This window comes from Ovis canadensis, chromosome Y, assembly GCF_042477335.2.
Source record: "Ovis canadensis isolate MfBH-ARS-UI-01 breed Bighorn chromosome Y, ARS-UI_OviCan_v2, whole genome shotgun sequence".
Lineage (NCBI taxonomy): Eukaryota > Metazoa > Chordata > Mammalia > Artiodactyla > Bovidae > Ovis > Ovis canadensis.
In genome coordinates, this window is record NC_091271.1 from 4,815,608 (window position 1) to 4,837,247 (window position 21,640).

At 47.6% G+C, this 21,640-nt stretch overlaps 1 protein-coding gene across 2 annotated transcripts in view; it reads left to right on the forward strand.

Moving 5' to 3' along the window:
* The window catches only part of LOC138929848 (steryl-sulfatase-like), a 157,365-nt gene that overhangs the window by 118,459 nt on the left and 17,266 nt on the right, over positions 1-21,640 (forward strand). For both annotated transcript variants that reach the window (XM_070289540.1, XM_070289539.1), the window contains exon 8: positions 8,586-8,745. In XM_070289540.1, the coding sequence (XP_070145641.1) occupies positions 8,586-8,745 (160 nt within the window). The remainder of the gene's footprint in view (positions 1-8,585; positions 8,746-21,640) is intronic.

Genomic DNA, 21,640 nt, shown 5'->3' on the forward strand with positions numbered 1-21,640 from the left:
GCTCACCCAACCTGGGAATTGAGAGAACCTCCCAGGAGATGTTGGCCTTTTGCAGGCTGGTGTGTGGAAGTGCTGGCTGGCAGGGAGGAGAGGTGGAAAGTTCATTCCAGGCAGAAATGAGATGCTCCTGGGGAGCAAAAAGGCAGCTCAGTGTTGCTGGAGGTGAAATTGTATGCAAGAGCTATTGTGTGATGTATCTGAGGAGTGGTATCGTACATCTCCATTAATGCATCCAATAGGATGAAGAGATAAATGGATGTGTAGGTAGATAAATAGATGCATATGCGCCCCACTCCAGCACTCTCGCCTGGCAGATCCCATGGACAGAGGAGCCTGGCGGGCTGCAGTCCACGGGGTTGCCAAGAGTTGGACGACTGAGCAACTTCACTTTGACTTTTCACTTTCATGCATTGGAGAAGGAAATGGCAACCCACTCCAGTGTTCTTGCCTGGAGAATCCCAGGGACGGGGGGAGCCTGGCGGGCTGCCGTCCATGGGGTCGCACAGAGTCGGACACGACTGAAGCGACTTAGCAGCAGCAGCGGCGGCACGGATGCATAGTTGAATATAGATGGGTGGATGAATGCATAGATATAGATGGACGGATGGATAGACAGATATCGATGGATGGGTAGATATAGATAGAAAGATAATAGACAGATATGGGTAGGTAGATAGGGATCGATGAATGGGTAGATAGATATAGATGGATGGATAGATGAATGGGTAGATATAGATAGATAATAGATAAATAGATATGGACTGATAGGTGGATACAGATCAATGCATGGATAGATACCTATAGATGGATGGATAGATATAGATGGATGGATAGATATAGATAGATGATAGATGATAGATGTGGATAGATAGGCAGATATAGATCAATGAATGGACAGATAAATATAGATGGATGGATAGATATAGATGGATGAATGGATGGAAAGAAACAAAGTAAATGTGTGTGTATATATACATGTATATATGTATGTGTATATGTATGTATATGTATGTATATATATGTATATTTATGTATGTATGTATGCAGGTAATTCCATTTGAGTAGTAGTTAAAATTGGAGGTCAACACTCTCACCCAAATCTGGTATAAGGGAGTGCTGAAGGAGTGACAATAAGGATGAATTGAGGAATAATACAAAACATCTCATGCTTTTGGCTGGTCTGACTGGGTGGACAGAGGCTAAATTCCTTGAGGAATTAGGACTCCTGGGCAGAGACTCGGTTCCCTGTCTTTAGAACTGGAATGATAGGATTGTCCTTGTAGGAGCGTCGTAGAGCATTGTCACGATGATTTGAAAGGCTGTGTGTGCAGAGTGGCTCCTAAGTGCCCTTAGTGAGGGCAGGGTTGACGGTTACGTAATAGTGCAAGACCAGAGTGCAAGACCGCTGTTGCTAGATGCATTCTACCCACATCACCTGTATCCCCAGAACCGAGAACAGTGCCTGACATGTTGTAGGAAATGGTTTTTTCAGGGACTTCCCTGCTGGTCCAGTGGCTAAGACTCTGAGCTCCCAATGCAGGGGGCTTGGGTTCAATCCCTGGTCAGAGAACTAGACCCCACATGTCGAAACTAAAGAGGTTGCATGCTGCAACTAAGATCTGGTGTGGTCAAATAAATAAGTAAATATTTTAAAAGGAGTGATTTTTGAGTCAATATGTAAGTGGAAAAAAAAAAAAAAAACCACTTGAGCTTGGGTTTCAAGGATCAGTGAAAGTGAAAGTCGGTCAGTCACATCCGACTCTTTGCGACCCCAGGGACTATACAGTCCACGGAAATCTCCAGGCCAGAATACTGGAGTGGGTAGCCTTTCCCTTCTCCAGGGGATCTTCCCAACCCAGGGATCGAACCCAGGTCTCCCGCATTGCAGGCAGATTCTCTACCAGCTGAGCCACCAGGGAAGCCCAAGAATACTGGAGTGGGTAGCCTTTCCTTCTCCAGGGGAATCTTCCCGACCCAGGGATCGAACCCAGGTCTCCCGCATTGCAGGTGGATTCTTTACCAACTGAGATACCAGGGAAATGATAGGATCAATGGTTTAACTCAGTGAAGAAAGAAACGGAAGATCGTGATTGTGTTGGAAAAAATCCATTGATATTGGCAACGGATTGGATATGGGGTTTGAGGAAGAAGAAGACATCAACCATCATCAGCCATCAAACCATCATTATGGTTTGTGGCTGGTGTGATTGGGTAGGTAGAGGTTCCCTTGAGGAATTGGGACTCCTGAGCAGAGACCCGTATTGGGTTGTTGTCTGAAGAGGTGTATGGGGGGTCATTTGGAATAAGAAGATGTGTTGAATATAGAAGGGGAGAGGGTAGGTGATCCAACAAAAGAGACAACAGAGAGAGTGGCAGGGAGATGAGAGATAACCAGGAGAGAAGACGGTCCAGGGAAGAACGTGGTCTGTAGAAATGGATGCTGAGAAAAACCCAGTTCTGCTGGAATTCCAGCACGTCCACTAGCTCTGTTCATAGCAGTTCTTTCCCGAGGCCCACTTGGACTGCAAGATCAAACCAGTCAATCCCAAAGGAAATCAATCCTGAGTACTCACTGGAAGGACAGATGCAGAAGCTGAAGCTCCAAGACTTTGGCCACCTGATGCAAAGAGCCAACTCATTGGGAAACACGCTGATGCTGGGAAAGATTGAAGGCAAGAGGAGAAAGGGCATGCCTGAGGAGGAGATGGTTGGATGCCATCCCTGACTCAGTGAACATGAATTTGAGCAAGCCCCAGGAGATGGCAAAGGACAGGGGAGCCTGGCATGCTGCGGTCCATGGGGTCGCAGAGATGGACACAACTTAGTGACTGAACATCAACGTGAGTTCAGTCCCTGGATCGGGAAGATCCTAAGTGGCAGTCCTCTCCATTATTCTCGCCTGGAGAATCCCATGGGCAGAGGAGCCTTGTGGGCTACAGTGCATGGGGTCGCAAGGAGTCAGACACAACTAGAGTGACTTAGCACAGAGGCACAGTGAAGATAGCTGGGGTCAACGAGGATGTCACGTTTCCAAGAAGATCGTGGGAAATGAGATCTAACGTGTAGATGGAGGGCTGATCTTTGTAAAGATTGCAAGTATAATGTTTATACTGGGTTATGCATAACCGAATCACTTTGTCGTATGCCTGAAACTAATACAACATTGTAAATCAACTATATTCCGATTATTTTTTTAAAAAAAGAAGAAGAGCCATGTTCAGCAGACTATGGCAGTTGAGCCAGGTGCGGTCTGATGGCTGATTTGCTAGATCAGGATTTCCTGAAATAAAGCCATCCTCATTCGCTGGAGTCTGGCCCTGCTGTTTCTGAGCTTCTGAGAACTTGGGCAAAGCTCCGACACTCCGTGAAATAGTGCCGCCCCCCCACCCCCCCTCCCACCTCCCGCCCAGCTCTTGAGAGAGAACACGTGTCAACCCTTGGCTCAGATAATTTTGCTGTTTAATGTCTTGCTTCAATCCTCACCATCAACTTTTCAAACCAGGTCAGTTATTTTAAGGGTGTTCCGCAGTTCTTCCCCTCTCCTCTTCCTTAGTGCTGTGAGCAGACAATTGTTCTTTATTTTTGCCCTGTTTGGCGGTGGATCATACTTTGACAGAAGCTGGGCAGTTTCGTGCCCTGTCCTGTCTATGTCGGGTGGCCTTTTAGTCTCTTGAATGAATACATCGAGGAGGAGAATGGAAGCTAGAGTCTCTTGGATGAGATGATGCTTGAGTTCGTTATGTTTGTCACATGCTTACTTCTTGTTGTTTACTCGCTAAGTCGTATCCCACTCTTTGTGACCCCCGTGGACTGTAGCCCTCCAGCCTCTTCTTGTCCATGGGATTCTCCAGGCAAGAATCCCATGGACAGAGGAGTGGGTTGCCATGGGGTGGGTTGCCATGCCCTCCTCCAGGGGATCTTCCTGACCCAGGAATCGAACCCTCCTCCTGGGGATCTTCTGGACCCAGGGATCAAACCCGCATCTTCTAAGTCTCCTCCACTGGCAGGTGTGTTCCTTACCACTAGCGCCACCTGGGAAACCCCACATACGCACTGCTGCTGCTGCTGCTGCTAAGTCGCTTCAGTCGTGTCCAACTCTGTGCGACCCCAGAGACGGCAGCCCACCAGGCTCCCCCGTCCCTGGGATTCTCCAGGCAAGAACATTGGAGTGGATTGCCATTTCCTTCTCCAATGCATGAAAGTGAAAAGTGAAAGTGAGGTTGTTCAGTTGTGTCCGACTCCAAGCGACCCCGTGGACTGCAGCCCACCAGGCTCCTCCGTCCATGGGATTTTCCAGGCAAGAGTACTGGAGTGGGGTGCCATTGCCTTCTCCCACATACACACTACTATATATAAAGGAAATACCAATAAGGACCTCCTTTATAGGACAGGAACTCAATACTCGATAATACCCTAAGTGGGCAAAGAATCTGAAAAAGATTAGATATATGTTTGTATAAACAAATCACTTTGCTGAGGATCGGAAATGAACCACCCTCCAATAACATTTTTTTAAAAAATCCCCAATGCTCCATGCCTGTCCCCTCCTACTGGGAGCAATGGAGACACTGGAGCTGGAGCTTGGTCATTTAATTTGGGTGCGCACTCCTGAGAGGCATTGACAGGTGTGGTCTTTAGTGCTGAGCCACCAGGGAAGCCTCTGCTTCCTTCTGGTTCACACCAACCCAGGGAATCAGTGTTACCTAGGCAGGGAGATGCCTAAGAGGAGGAAAGAAATGAGAAATGCATTATTTCATACAACTCTGTGCCCAGATGAGGGAAAAGAGTGGCAAGCATATGCTCCTGCCACTCAGAGGCATTTGACCTGCCGGGCGGCAGTATTCGACAGAGACAGAAATGGAAGTCTGGCTTGGAGGCGGGTCTTAACAAGACAGCTCCTAACAAGAGTCTCAGAGTGAATGGTGGAGGAATTTTGCAGAAAGACTGACTCAGTCATCATCCCTTTGTGATTCCCCATCAGGACCGAGTACCAGCAGGATGTTAAATGTGAGAATTTGACAGTGACTCGACCAGGGTTTTAAATTTAGACCGTCCTGTTTTTTCTGTTCAGGCATTTTCAGAAAAAAAAAAAAAAAGAATCCAGCCTCCATCACCGCTTTTGTTTCTTGTATCTTCCTTACAACCTCCCCGCCTCTCTCTGCAAACCATCTTTCTCCTTCCCTAGCCAACTCAAAGGCTGTTGATTGAGAGCTGGTGTTCCCCCAGGCAAGAGGCATCTTCTGGGCTTGTTCTTGGCCCCCAGTTTTGCACAGCATGTTTTAAAGTCACAGGGTACTGCTCTGGGTGGGGGCGAAGCAGCATGCCTGTTTTTCCATCCATCCGTGTGTTCTCTGCCAAAGGGACCCAGTAGCCCTGGCCTCTCTGAGCCCAGGGCTTCCATGTTTCCATCTGTCTTCCCCAGGGAGTGTGAGTGGGAGGCCTTGCTGAGCATCTTCTGTGGACATTGTGACCCGCTCCCGGCTCCTCCCTGCAGCCCCTCCTGTTAGCCCTGTCGTGCTCTGCTTAGTTACTTTTGAATCGCTTCCCAGGTAGCACGAGTGGTGAAGCATCTGCCTCCGATGCAGGACGACCCAGGTTCGACCCCTGGGTGGGGAAGATCCCCCTGGAGCAGGAAATGACAACTCACTCCAGTATCCTTTCCTGGAGAACCCCATGGACAGAGGAGGCTGGTGGCTACAGTCTGTGGGGTCACAAAGAGTGGACCGAGTGGCTAACTCTAACTGTGATGAAAATGCCGCCGTTGGTGCTCTCCTGCCTTCCGGGCCGCGGGTCCTAGTCCCGTGGAATACTCACAGCTTCCCTGTCTGTAACGTACAGCACGGCACGGTTGATCCGTGCGCCCACAGGCACAGAACCCGTATTTTCACTTCCCGGGTCTGCCTTGACGAGTCGCCACTGCTTTGGTGCCTCCGAGCAACCCAACTGGATGATCTTATGGCCCTGCAGGTCCAATGTCCAGAATGGGCCCGCGAGGGCTGAAATCAGGGTGTTGGCAGAGCCGCGTTCCTTTATGAAGGAGCTTCCCTTGTGGCTCAGAGGTTAAAGTGTCTGCCTCTAATGCGGGAGACCCGGGTTCGATCCCTGGGTCGGGAAGATCCCCTGGAGAAGGAAATGGTAACCCACTCTAGTATTCTTGCCTGGAGAATCCCTTGGACAGAGGAGCCTGGTAGGCTACAGTCCACAGGGTCGCAAAGAGTCGGACACGACTAAGTGACTTCACACTCACTAACACTGAGGGAACGCCTACTTCCTTGCCTCTTCCAGTGGCCAGAGACCAGCTGCATCTCTTGGCTTGGGGCAGCTCTCTGCATCCTCACAGCTCGTGACGTAGCATCCTGAAACCTCTCTCACTGCAGCTCTGACACCAACACCCCTGCCTCTCTCTTTCCCGTAGAAAGACCCTCATGATTGTATTTGACACACTCACAGAGCCTGGAATAAGCTCTCCTTTTGTCATATAAGGTGCCATTTCCCCGGATTGCATTTGGGGACATATGGGGGCTCCACTGGGCTTCCCAGATGGAGCTAGTATTACAGAATCCATCTGCCAGTGCAGGAGACACGGTTTGATCCCTGGGCCTCCAAGATCCCCGGGAGGAGGAAATGGCAACCCCCTCCAGTATTGTTGCCTGGAGAATCCCATGGGCAGAGGAGCCTGGTGGGCTACCGTCTGTAGGGTTGCAAAGAGTTGGACATGACTGAGTGACTCAACACGGGGGCAACATTATCCTGCCTTCCACCAGTGGTAAAAACTAGAAATGGAATTGGAACCCCGTGACTTCAGAGTCAGTGTTGTGAGTCTTTTTTTTTTTTTTTGTCAGTCTTGTTTGCTGCAAGACTTCAGCATCCCTGGTTACAATCATCACTCATATCCACCATGCAATGCTGGCTGTGTGTCATGCATGTAGTCACCGTGCCATATATACCAGGTTGGCTGAAAAGTTTGCGGGAGACCTGGGTTCGATCCCTGAGTTGGGAAGATCCCCCGGAGAAGGAAATGGCCACCCACTCCAGTACTCTTGCCTGGCAAATTCCATGGGTGGAGGAGCCTGGTAGGCTATAGTCCATGGGATCGCAGAGTGGGACACCACTGAGCAACTTCACTGGAAAAGTTTGAGTTTTCTGTGACATCATATGGAGAACTTGAACAAACTTTTTGGCCAACCCTATATATATGTATATATGTATGTGTATATATGTGTGTGTGTGTGTATATACAAAACATATGTTATCATGTGTTACATATTATTCTATATATTATATATAGTATGTTATATTTTATATGTATTATGTATACTAGCCTAAGAATTGGTGATTTTGAACTGTGGTGTTGGAGAAGACTCTTGAGAGTTCCTTGGACTGTAAGGAGATCCACCCAATCCATCCTAAAGGAAATCAGTCCTGAATATTCACTGGAAGGACTGATGTTGAAGCTGAAACTCCAATACTTTGGCCACCTGATGCGAAGAACTGACTCACTGGAAAAGACCCTGATGCTGGGAAAGATTGAAGGAGGGAGGAGAAGGGGGCGACAGAGGATGAGATGGTTGGATGCCATCACCGACTCAGTGGACATGAGTTTGAGTAAGCTCTGGGAGTGGGTGATGGACAGGGAGGGAGGCCTGGCGTGCTGCAGTTCATGGGGTCACAAAGAGTAGGACACGACTGAGTGACTGAACTGAACTGAATGTTAAAATTGTATATGACTTTATATATAATATATTATATAATAATTAAAAGTGTATATAACTATATATGTTATATATGAATATATTAAATATATCATTAATATATTTTAATTATAGATAACTATATACTTCATAATTTATATAAATTATATAATGTTATATATTATACTTATATATGACTTTATATATATTATATAAAACTATTATAATTATATAACTATTTTATAATGCATATATAAATATATATTAAACATAATTTATATATTATATTGTAGATAACTGTATGTTTCCAGTATGCAATTATATATTATATATTGCATATTATTATCATCATATATAACTTTATATATTGTATATATGTTCCATCCCAACAGGCACAATGTAGTTTTTAGTGATTTCCTTTACTTCTGGCTGTGCTGGGTCTTCATGGGTACCCGGGCTTTTCTCTGGCTGTGGAGACTGCGGGCTGTTCTCTCGTGGCCACGCTCAGACTTTTTGTTGCCGTGGCTTCTCCTGTCATGGAGCGTGGGCTCCAAGTCACTCGGACGTCAGCAGCTGCAGCTCCTGGCCTCGGTCATTCTGGCCCCCGAGCTTTAAGCTCAGGGTCAATACTTGTGGCTCACAGCCTTAGTTGCTCTGAGGCATGTGGGATCTTCCCAGATCAGCGATGGAACCCGTGTCTCCTGCTTTGGGGGGCAGGTTCTTTCCCACTCAAGCCCCCAGGGAAGCCGCAGATACCATGAGATTGTCGTCCCATCCCTGTCATCAAAGCACTTAGTTCTTCCAGACTGGCCGCCCCAGGTCGAGTGTTGAGGAAGGTACTGCTGGCGAGTGTTGGAAAGACATCTCCACGATGCATCTCCTTCTGTGTTCCAGGGGGCAAAGCCAACAACTGGGAAGGAGGCATCCGGGTTCCCGGCATCTTCCGGTGGCCAGGAGTGATCCGGGCTGGCTTGGAGATTGATGAGCCCACCAGCAACATGGACATCTTTCCCACCGTGGCCAAACTCGCGGGATCTCCTTTGCCGCAAGACAGGTACCGTGACTCTCAGCTCCCTGGGATGCTCTCACTCAGGTTGCGCAGGCAAGAGAGCTCTGGTTCACCTGCTCTGTGGCAGGCTGCCCGCCACTGGACCGGTTATCCCTCCACGCCCAGTTATGGAAGTTACCAGTGGGTCAAGGGGCTTCCCTGGCGGCTCAGCTGGTAAAGAATCCTCCTGCAATGCAGGAGACCCCGGTTCGATTCCTGGGTCAGGAAGATCCCCTGGAGAAGGGGAGAGGCTCCCCACTCCAGGCTTCTTGGGCTGCCCTAGTGGGTCTGGTGGGTCCAGCAATGTAAGCACGGCCCTGTCCTTCCCCTGATCCCAGGGGAGAACAAAGTCCGAGGCCTGACGGGGATGGATGCTCCGTTTCTTGGTTTTGCGTTGTGTTCTTTCATTCAAAATTTATTTCCCTCTCGTGTTGGATCTGCATTTTTTTTTTAATCGGAGAATGATTGCTTTATGATGTTGTGTTGGTTTCTGCTGTCCCACAGTGTGGATTGACTATAAGGGTACATATACCCCCTCCCTCTTCAGCTTCCCTTCCGCCCGCATCCCTCCCCTCTAGGTCATCACAGAGCCCCGCGCTGAGCTCCCTGTGCCATAGAGCAGCTTCCCACTCGCTGTCTATTTTACACATGGTTGTGTGTATATGTCAGCAGGGCTCTCTCGATTCGTCCCATCATCTCCTCCCCCTTCTGTGTCCAAATCTGTTTTCTCCATCTTCATCTGTATCCCTTCCCTGCAAATGGGTTCATCTCTACCATGTTTCTGGATTCCGTATATGCATCACTATCTGACAATATTAAGTCAGCTGATGGTATTCGTATCAGCTGACTTAATTTCTTCTAGTCTCTGGGTCCATCCGCATCTCTAGGAAAGATCCAATTTTGTTCTTTTTCATGGCAGAGTAATATTCCATCGTATGCATATCCCACTTCTTTATCCATTCACCTGCTGACGGACAGCTGGGTTGCTTCCATGTCCTGGCTGTTGTAACTAACGCTGCAGTGATCACGGGAGTACGTGTGTCTTTTACGATTGCAGTGGGCTTCCCTGGTGGCTCCGCTGGTAAAGAATCCACCTGCAACGTGGGAGACATGGGTTCAATCCCTGAGTTAGGAAGATTGCCCTGGAGAAGGGAACGGCTACCCATTCCGGTATTCTGGCCTGGAGAATTCCACGGACTGTATGGTATATGCCCAGGAATGGGACTGCAGTCTTTAGCTGAGCCTCGCTCTTCTGGCATTTGATGGATTTTCTCTCCCTCTGTCTGTCTCTGTCTCATCGGCTTGCAGCAGGGCAGCTGGACAGAGTAACCCCTCTCTTCTCATCACACACGCCTCCTCCCAAACCCACCCAGCAGCTCTTTGCTGCAGGAGCACGGAGAAAGACAGCTGGCTCCTCCATCAGGCCTGTTTCCCCAGCATGTCTTCATCTAGCAGGTTCTAAATGAAACATCTTTCTCTTCATTTAAATACAACTTCTGATGACATTGCAACAGTTTCTTCCTAGGTGTTATGACCCATCTGAAGAGTTCTGAGTGAGGCGTGCTGAATAATTCTTTTCCTTAGTCAGGTGGCAGACGATGGGGACACAGGCGCCACAAATCTGGTTTAAATTCAGCTGCCGTGGGAACCCAGCAAAGACTGGAACACAGGGACGAGAACAACAGCTCGGCCAGAGCTGAGTCCAGGCGGAGATTTGCTCAGCTTCTTTGTGTGCAAGCTTGGTTCACTCTGACCTTTTTTTTTTTCCCAAATTTCTACACTGGGTATACCTTCTGCCCAAAGTGTGCCCACACCACACACACACACACACACACACACACACACACACACACACACACAAATGAGAAAGGTGAGATTACAGAGTGTAGCCCTTCTTACGTGTTATGACCCATCTGCAGAGTTCTAAGGGAGATATGCCGATTAATGGTTTTCATGGAGTTCTGGTCTCAAGACCCTCACAGATACTTCACCGATCGAGGAACCCAAAGGTGCTCTGTTTCTGCGGGTGGGATCTATCTGTGTTTGCCATATTAGTAATCAGATCTTCAAATCAGAGTCTTTAAACGCAAGAGTGCCCAAGCAAGCATTGAGTCGGCTGGCAGAGTGATAATGGAGCCACTGGGGAGAGACCGGCGCCATGAACTCGTGAAAGACCAGTGTTGCAAGAGATCACAGAATGTTTTCAATCACCATGGAGATCGTTTCAGCTCGTAGACCTCCTGATAGATATCAGGGAATCCCTGCGGGTCTCTGGACCACACCTGGAGAGCAGCTGGTGCTCCAGAGAAGAACAAAGATCCTGGAGCCATATTGCATACAGGGCTTCGCATCTTGGCTGTTTTAACAGCTGCCAAAGCCCCGAACTTCCTGGGCCTTGGTTTTTTCTCCTGCAGATGGGTTCAGCCTTGCACGCCCTCGAATGGGTTGCTGTGAAGATGGAAAGCGTCAGAGGCTGGCAAGTGCAGAGTGGAGAGGCGTGAATACTTGTCCCTTGTGCTTCGTCCACCACAGGGAAAAAGAGTTATTGCAACTTCTGCATTTAATCTCCACTGGGGGTTAGAGGGTCATCACTTTGAAGGCTGAAGCGGGGCTTCGAAGATCTTACCCTCCAGTCACACTAGTCTTCCTTTCCTCCAATGATGGAAAACTCGGCAGTGGGGACTCATAAAAAGTCTCTTCTACTTTTTTTTAAGAGATTTTATTTTATCTACTTCCCCACTCTATGCCGCGTGAGGGATTTTTAGTTCCCCAACCAGGGATCGAACCCGTGGCCCCCTGCGTTGGAAGCATGGAGTCTTAACCACTGGACCACCAAGAAAGTCCCAAACGTTTTTCTCTTGTAGACCATCAGAAGTCTCCCCGCCTCTTTTATCTGCTCTTTAGCCCTGGTTCTTTCCCTTGGTATAAATGCAGGATAGTATTGGGAACAGTGCACACAGACTGTTCAGATTGCTGTGGTTGTTCAGCCGCTCTGTCCTGTCCGACTCTTTGAGACCACATGGACTGCAGCACGCCAGGCTTCCCTGCCCATCACCAACTCCCAGAGTTTACTCAAACTCATGTCCATTGAGTCGGTGATGCCACCCAACCATCTCATCCTCTGCCTTCCCCTTCTCCTCCTTCCTTCAATCTCTCCCAGCATCAGGGTCTTTTCCAGTGAGTCAGCTCTTCCCATCAGGTGGCCAAAGGATTGGAGTTTCAGCTTCAGCATCAGTCCTTCCAGTGAATATTGAGGACTGATTTCCTTTAGGATGGACTGGTTGGATCTCCTTGCAGTCCAAGGGACTCTCGAGTCTTCTCCAGCACCACAGTTTAAAAGCATCCATTCTTGGCTCATGATATCATATCATCACTGCTCTTTTCTCTCATAGTGTTCTTTTTGGCCACATCGGGTTGTAGTTGGGGCCCTCAGGATCTCCGCTGCGTCTTGTGGAATCTTCCGGTGCAGTGCGCAGACTCTCTGATTGTGACCTGCAGATTCTAATTGTGGCACGCAGGCTTGTTTGCTCGAAGGCATATGGGATCTTAGTTTTCCAACTGGGGATCGGACCCATGTCCCCTGCATTGCAAGGTGGATTCTTAACCATTGGACCACCAGGGGCGTTCCACGGGCTCTCAGAGCATCTTTAAATGGTTTGCTCTCAGAGCATCTTTCCATCTCACTGGGAAGAGGCCAGGGAAGGCAGAAGTTCAGAGGCAAAGAGGGAGATTCTTGAAGGGAAATCTCACTGCCGGCACCTCTTCCCACCCCAACCTGAGGGTGATGCAAGTCAGCCTGGTCTTCTCGCATGTGCCCATTGATGGAGGAAGCCAGTGCCCACCCCTGTTAATCAGACCCAAGTCTTCTCTGTGTGAGCAGGTGTCTTCAGTAGAGCCCTTTCTGAATATTGAAGGTTCTTCCTATGGACCATCGCTGATGGTCTTTCTCAACCCAATGATACTGTGTCTGTGGAGGCCCCTCTTAAGATGTCACTGTCATCCTAGAGGCCGTAAAGAAAAGAAAACAGAAATCAGCTTCCATGTCACTCATGGGACTGAAATGAGTTCTCAGCGTTCTATTTAGATAACGTTAGCAACCAGGTCCAGAAAACATCCTCCTGTGTCTGCCCTGGTGACTTTGATCATCTAAAGGGATGGTTTTCACCTGGGGTGACCGTTCCTCCCAGGGGCCATTTAGCAATATCTGGAGACATTTTTGATTGTCGAGACTCACGATGCTGCTGGCATCTCGTGGGGGGAGGCCAGAGACGCCCCTCAACAGCCCACAGTTTGGGGGATGACCCTGGGAGACAGTCCCCCCTCCCATGAGAAGGAGTGATCCAGCCCAATAGGTCAGTAGTGCTGAGGCTGAGAATTCTGCTCAGAAGCTCATTATTGCTCTTTCATGGAAAATGTCATTATAAGGAAAACCTTATTATAACTTTTCAATAATGACAGCTGGATAATATTCTGCTATTTATCCATGTGTGTGTACTCAGTCACTCAGTCCTGTAGCCCACCAGGCTCCTCTGTCCTTGGGAGTCTCCAGGAGAATACTGGAGAGGGTTGCCACTTCCTCCTCCAGGGGATCTTCCTGACTCAGGGCTCGACGGGCATTGGCCGGTGGATTCTTTCCCACTGAACCACCTGGGAAGTTCCTACACTATTGATGCCATGTATAAAATAGATAATTAATGGGGTCCTACTGTATACTGCAGGGATCTTTACTTGATGCTTTTTGCTGACCCAAGTGGCAAGGAAATCCAAAAAAGAGGGGATGTACATACAGCTAGGCTTCCCTAGTGGCTCAGTTGGTAAAGAATCTGCCTGAAATTCAGGAGACCCGGGTCAGGAAGATCCCCTGGAGAAAGAAATGGCAACCCACTGCAGTCTTCTTGCCTGGAGAATCCCATGGACAGAGGATCCTGGCGGGCTACAGTCCATGGGGCTGTAAAGAGTCAGACACGACTGAGCGACAGAGTTTCACTTTTTCAGACACGTAGCCAATTCACTTTGTTGTCGAGTAGAAGCTAACACAATGCTGTAAAACAACTATATTCCAATAAAAATTTCAAAAAAAGAAAACACACATAGGCCACAGAAATATACTACCTGAACATAGTAAAGCAATAAAGTGAAAGCCTTTCTGTTAGCCTCATCTTTGCAAGCAGGCAGAATATTAGCGTCGTGAGCGTATGCTCTTTCATTGCGGTAATACAGAGTTCAGCATGCCATAGGTGGCTGCCCCTTTGGAAAGCACCTCAGTTCTGGCCACAGATCATAGTGCTAGGAGGCAAGGACAGGTTCACAGTTCTCCAGAGTCACTCTGTAGTCGTGAAATATTCAGGTCCCTTCTTCCCTACAGTGCAGGAGACCCAAGTTCACTCCCTGGGTCAGGAAGATCCGCTGAAGCAGGAAATGACAACTCGCTCCAGTGTTCTTGCCTGGAGAATCCCACGGACAGAGGAGCCTGGCAGGCTAAAGTCCATGGGGTTGCAAAGCGTTGAACATGACCAAGCGACTAACACAGATGCCCACATTCCATAATTGGAATTCTGTTTCTTCTTTTTTTTTTTTTTTCAAGTTTGGGAAAGAAATCCAAATGTTTGACGTCACTTATGTGTCATGAAGGCAGGGAGAGGGACAGTTCTCCCAGTGAGTTTGGCTGATGTTGGGGAGTTCCGTGATGGCTTGGTGCTTAAGATTCCTGGTTTTCACTGCCATGACCCAGGTTGAGTCCCTGATAAGACAACTGAGATCCTGCCAGCCATGAGGTGTGGCCACCAGCAACAGCAAAACAAGATTAAAAAAAAATATATATATATATATATATATTTTATATATTTATATATATTTATATTTATATATATATATATATTTTTGCTGATATGTAGCTGGGTGACCACACAAGACGTCTTCCATAGAGCCCTGCCAATGAAACAGTTCAGTGAGCTGTACCTAGCTCAGCTCTGTTTTGCAGAATGAGAGTTGAAGCTCTTCATGCGCATGGAACTCCTTGTGAATGAGCTTGCTTTCTGTTCATATACGTCAGAGTGTTGGATGTTTACGAGCAGAGATGTTGCTTTCATGATGCAAGTGACTTTCTGGGCACTTGGGATTTGCTTTAGTTGGTCAAAGTCTATGTGCTTTCTCCTACAAATGTTTCCTTTCCTATTCTACACTGAAAAAAAATCACTTTGTTTGCAATATGGCAACAGGTGACTCATAGTGTGCTCCCAAGTTAACCTCTTTGTCAGTCCCCCCAAAGCTTCCCCTTCTGTTATGATGGTCAAATGCTTCTCAGGGTGAACCAGGCAAAGGCAGGTCATGGGAATATCCCCAGGCAGATGATTCCCTGGTTTCAGAGCAGAGAGAGAGATGGAGCATTCATGGAGAATGATGTCACTGTCTCTCTGAAAAGTTACATCCCCTTTTCAGTTACAGGAAAGTCACCCGGGCTTCCTGGTGGCTCTGTAGTGAAGACTCCATCTGCCAACCTAGGTGTCGGTAGGCAGATGAAAACGGTTAAGGAAGTTGTGGTACGTATACACAATGGAATGTTACTGAGCTATGAAAAAGGGTGCATTTGAGTCCCTTCTGATGAGGTGGATGAACCTGGAGCCTGTGACACAGAGTGAAGTGAGTCAGAAAAAGAAAGCCAAATACCGTCGATTAACGTACAATGTGGAATCCAGATACACGGTACCAACGATCCTATGTACAGAGCAACAAAAGAGACACAGATGTAAAGAACAGACTTCTGGACTCTGTGGGAGAGGGGGAGGGTGGGATGATCTGAGACACTAGCATTGAGACGTGTGTGTTACTATATGTGAGACAGGTCATCAGTGCAAGCTCATGCTTGAAGCAGGGCACTCAACGCTGGTGCCCTGGGACAGCCGGCAGGAATATGGTGGGGAGGTAGGTGCGGGAGGGTCGTTCAGGATGGGGGTGACGCCTGTGTGCCTGTGGATGTATGCCGAAAACCATCACAATATTGTAAGGTGACAATATTGTACATTACAAGATTGCAAAGTAAATATTCTCCAGTTAAAACAAATACATTAAAAAAAAGAAAAGAAAAGAATGTGTCTGCAAATGCAGGGGACGTGGGTTCAGTCTCTGGTTTGGGAAGATCCTGTGTGCCACAGAGCGACTCAGCCTGAGCACGACCACTGTGAAAAGCGTCCATGCCCAGACACTGTGCTCCACTGTGATGAGAAGCCCCCGTACCGCAGCTAGAGAGGAGCCCCCCAACCCGTGCAGCAAGGAAGACCCGGCCCAGCCCCCCAAAATTAATTAATTTAATGTTAAAGAAAGAGACAGTCCCCCCCAAGCTACTGAATTGGACCTGAAATTTGGCTGCGACACTCCTTGATATTGAACTGTTAATATCCTCGTGGTTGTCAGGGGTCAGGACCCAGGGGGAAAACCATCGCGCTTTCCAAGTTAGTGAAAGTGAAGTCGCTTAGTTGTGTCCGAATCTTTGCCACCCCAAGGACTCTAGCCCACCATGCTCCTCTGTCCATGGGATTTTCCAGGCAAGAGTACTGGAGTGGGGTGCCATTTCCTTCTCCAGGGGATCTTCCTGACCCAGGGATCGAACCCGGGTCTCCTGCATTGTAGGCAGATGCTTTACTGTCTGAGCCACCCGGGACACAATCTCAAATGAGCACGTTCTTCACAGAAGTGAGCAGACGCCAGGAAGGAACACATCCAAGTTTGTAGCCACGGCTGTCCTGCAAATGTGCTATGAAAGCTTGAGTTCGTTGACAGAGAAGTCCAGTCAGACAATTCCCATAGATAACTATGGACGGGCATTCGTGACATTGTACAGGAGGCAGGGATCAAGATCATCCCCCAGAAAAAGAAATGTTAAAAGGGCAAAGTGGTTGTCTGATGGGGCCTTACAAATAACTGAGAAAAGAAGAGAAACTAAAGGCAAAGGAGAAAAGGAAAGATATAAGCATCTGAATGCAGAGTTCCACAGGATAGCAAGGAGAGATAAGAAAGCCTTCCTCGGTTATCAATGAAAAAAAATAGAGGAAAACAATAGAATGGGAAAGACTAGAGATCTCTTCAAGAAAATTAGAGATACCAAGGGAACATTTCATGCAAAGACGGGCTCGATAAAGGACAGAAATGGTATGGACCTAACAGAAGCAGAAGATATTGAGAAGAGGTGGTAACAATACACAGAAGGACTGTACAAAAAAGATCTTCACGACCCAGATAATCACGATGGTGGGATCACTCACCTAGAGCCAGTTATTCTGGAATGCAAAGTCAAGTGGGCCTTAGGAAGCATCACTATGAACAAGGCTAGTGGAGATGATGGAATTCCAGTTGAGTTATTTCAAATCCTGAAAGATGATGCTGTGAAAGTGCTGCATTCAATATACAAGCAAATTTGGAAAACTCAGCAGTGGCCATAGGACTGGAAAAGGTCAGTTTTCCTTCCAATGCCAAAGAAAGACAATGCTAAAGAATGCTCAAACTACTGCACAATTGCACTCATCTCACATGCTAGTAAAGTAATGCTCAAAATTCTCCAAGCAAGGCTTCAATAGTACGTGAACCATGAACTTCCAAATGTTCAAGCTGAATTTAGAAAAGGCAGAGGAACCAGAGATTGCCAACATCCACTGGATCACCAGAAAAGCAAGAGAGTTCCAGAAAAACATCTATTTCTGCTTTATTGACTACACCAAAGCCTTACGCCAATTGATGCTTTTGAACTGTGGTATTGGAGAAGATTCTTAGACTGCAAGGGGATCCAACCAGTCCATCCTAAAGGAAATCAATCCTGAATATTTATTGGAAGGACTCATGCTGAAGCTGAGACTCCAATACTTTGGCCACTTTATGCGAAGAACTGACTCATTTTAAAAGACCCCTGATGCTGGGAAAGATTGAAGGCGGTAGGAGAAGGGGATGACAGAGGATGAGATGGTTGGATGGCATCACCAACTCAATGGACATGAGTGTGAGCAAGCTCTGGGAGTTGGTGATGGACAGGGGGGCCTGGCATGCTGCAGTCCATGGGGTCGCAAAGAGTCAGATGACTGAGTGACTGAACTGAACTGAATTGAGTGGCAATGCTCTGTGTGATTTTGAGAGTGTACGGGCCACTCTGCCAGAAAATGTGATGTTGTAGGAACATTTCCATTCCAGCCATCCCAACTATTTTGATAGCTCAGACACTGTTTAAAAGTTTAGCTCAGTAGAATCACTTTCCATTTTTCATGGCAGAAATGAGCCTTTTTTTGACAAGCCATATTTCTGCAGCACTGTTCAACGGTGGTTTCCATCACTGCATGATTTATTACCTGCTTCCAGGAAAGAGCACGTTAGATGCAGGATATAAAAAAAAATTAAAAATGAGACCTCTCTCTGCATTGCAAGGAGAAAGAAGGTTGCAAAACAGACGTCGCTTCTCTCCTTAAAAAAAAAAAAAAGACTTAAATCTTTTGCTTGGAAGTAAGAAAGGAAGTTTCTGAGACTTGGAAATTTGTTTTTATTATTAAGTCCCCCTTTGTAGGATCAAGGCCCAGTTTAGTCATGAGATACTGATCTTAAGAAAATGGTTCTAATTCCTGAGTTCTTAAGTGCTGAGTTTTGTGGGCATATGACGAAACACAGCTTCCAGAAACAGAGGTAGAGTAATGCCATTTGCAGCAACACGGGTGGGCCTAGAGATTCTCATACTGAGTGGGCTAAGTCAGACAGAGAAGGAGAAATCTCGTACGGCATGCCTTCTATGTGGAATGGAGAAAGAAATAGAGAAAGAAACAACACAATGAATTTCCTTAACAAAACAGAAACAGATTCACAGACGTAGCTTATGGTTGCCCGGGGGAAGGGATAGTCAGGGAGTTTGGGATAGACATGGACACACTGCTGTATTTAACAAGGAGAACCAACCAGGACCTGCTGGACAGCACAAGGAACTCTGCTCAATCCTCTGTAATAACCTTATGGTCACTAGGGGGGAAGGATGGGAAAGGGATAGTCAGGGAGTCTGGGGTGGACATGGACACACTGCTGTGTTTAACATGGAGAACCAGCAAGGACCTGCTGCCCAGTACAGGGAACTCTGCTCAATGCTCTGTAATAACCTTATGGTCACCAGGGGTAAGGATGGGGGAAGGGATAGTCAGGGAGTTTGGGATGGACTTGGACACACTGCTGTATTTAGCATGGAGAACCAGCAAGGACCTGCTGGACAGCACGGGGACCTCTGCTCAGTGTCACATGGCTGCCTGGATGGGAGGGGAGTTTGGGGGAGAAGGGGTACATGTGTATGTGTGGCACTGAGTGCCTTCAGGGTTCACCTGCAGACTGTCACAGCATTGTTCACTGACTACACTGCAGTATAAAAATAAAAGATTTTTTGTAAGAGAATAAAATAAAAAGGCAAGGTAGAGATTGATTTGGGGAAAAGGAGATCCACTGCCAGTCTTGAACCTTCATGGAAAGGCCTTACCTCCATGTGGACAAAAAGGTGATGGAGGGAGCTGGGGTCTATCTCAACCTCAGAATTTTTCATGCTCCAGCTCTCCTCTCTGCTCCTTTCTCATCCCTTGCTTCCTTTCCACCTCTTTAGGATCTCATAGGCTAAAGGACGGGCTTCCACAATGGCTCAGCTGGTAAAGAATCCGCTTGCAATGCAGGAGACCTGGGTTCAATCCCTGGGTTGGGAAGATCCCCTGGAGAAGGGAACGGCTACCCACTCCAGTGTTCTGGCCCGGAGAATCCCATGGATACAGTCCATCCCTGGAGAAGGGAACGGCTACCCACTCCAGTGTTCTGGCCCAGAGAATCCCATGGATACAGTCCATCCCTGGAGAAGGGAACGGCTACCCACTCCAGTGTTCTGGCCTGGAGAATCCCATGGATACAATCCGTCCCTGGAGAAGGGAACGGCTACCCACTCCAGTGTTCTGGCCTGGAGAATCCCATGGATACAGTCCATCCCTGGAGAAGGGAACGGCTACCCGCTCCAGTGTTCTGGCCTGGAGAATCCCATGGATACAGTCCATGGGGTCGCGAAGAGTCAGGCACAGCCAAGCCAATGTCTCTTTCAGTCACAATACTTGCCATTTCAGCATAGAAATGGTATTCAGAGCATGCGCTTCTTTTGGATAGAATTGTCTGTCTACCCTGTTCCTTTCATGGCAAATAGCAAGCATGCTTTGAAAGCGAGCCAATTCTGTCTTTTGTTCTTATTTTTAACTTAGCGGTAATGGAGTATTTTCAGTCCTGTGGACTTCGGCGGAGCGCGTGGCGGATCATGCAGGATGGGTGCCAGAGAAGCACTCAGGAGCAAGGCTATAATTACTTTATGAGGGTTTTAATGACACCAAAAGGCCCCACCAAATAACAAAGACAGGAAGAAAAAGCCTGAGGGACATCGGGCCTCTCAAGAGTGCTCACCCAAATTATGTGAGCAAGTAAGGACGACCCTCTAAGCAAGGCAGCTAGAGAGACACAGATGTAAAGAACAGACTTTTGGACTCAGTGGGAGAAGGCGAGGGTGGGATGATTTGAGAGCACAGCATTGAAACATAAGTTAAACTTAAGTCGCTTAGTCATGTCCGACTCTTTGCGACCCCATGGACTGTAGCCCACCAGGCTCCTCCGTCTATGGGATTCTCCAGGCAAGAATATTGGAGTGGGTTGCCGTTTCCTCCTCCAGGCGATCTTCAGACCCAGGGATCGAACCCGAGTCTCCCATATCTCCTCCATTTCAGGCGGATTCTTTACCTCTGAGTCACCAGTATTATCTAGTATAGATTATTATTATTACAGATTATTACAGGGTATTGAGTAGAGTTCCCAGTGCTATACTGTAGGTCCTTATTAGTATCTGTTCAATATATGGCTTCCCTGCTAGCTCAGTTGGTTAAGAATCTACCTGCAATGCAGGAGACCCCGGTTCGATTCCTGGGTGGGGAAGATCCGCTGGAGAAGGGAAAGGCTACTCACTCCAGTATTCTTGGGCTTCCCTGGTGGCTCAGATGGTAAAGAATCTACCCGCAATGCGGGAGACCTGGGTTCGATCCCTGGGTCAGGAAGAGCCCCTGGAGAAGGGAAAGGCTACCCACTCCAGTATTCTGGCCTGGGGAATCCCATGGACTGTATAGTCGCAAAGAGTCAGAGGCGACTGAGCGCCTTTCACTTTCTTTCACGTTTGTATATGGCAGTGTGTATCTGTCAATACTAGTTTTCCAGGGTATCCTCCCCCGCTTCCCCTCTTTGGGAGCTATAGGTTTGTTTTCTACATCTGTGCCTCTATTTCTGCTTTCTAGATAAGTTCCTTTATGATTTTTTTTTTAGATTCCATATATAAGCATTATCATTGTGATGTTTGTCTGGGGAGTGTTTTTAATCAGAGAAAGAAAACCCTCAAATTCAACAATCTCACTCTTCCCAGGTGTCTTTCTGCCCCAGGTCTCAGGGGCAGTGGCCTCATAGCGTCAATGCCTTCAATTTCTCTAGTGGGTGTTAATGTATGTTTCACTCAAAAGAAAAGTTTAGACTTTTTTTTTTTTTCCCCCTTTACTTAACCTCCAAAAGGGACTTCCCATGTGGCTCAGTGGTAAAGAATCTCCCTGCCAGTGCAAGAGACACAGGTTTGAGACCTGGGTTGGGAAGATCCCCTGGAGTAGGAAGTGGCAACCCACTCTGGATTGTTGCCTGGAGATCCCATGGACAGAGGAGCCTGATGGTCTGCAGTCCATGGGGTCGCAAAGAGTCGGACATGACCTAGCAACTAAATGACAAACCTCCAAACAGTCTTATTTTGCTCATCTCCCATTGTATTACAGTTATCCCATGCCATCTGGAAACTTCCGCCTTTTGCCATAATCATTGAACAGATGTGTTTACCTTTGAGAGC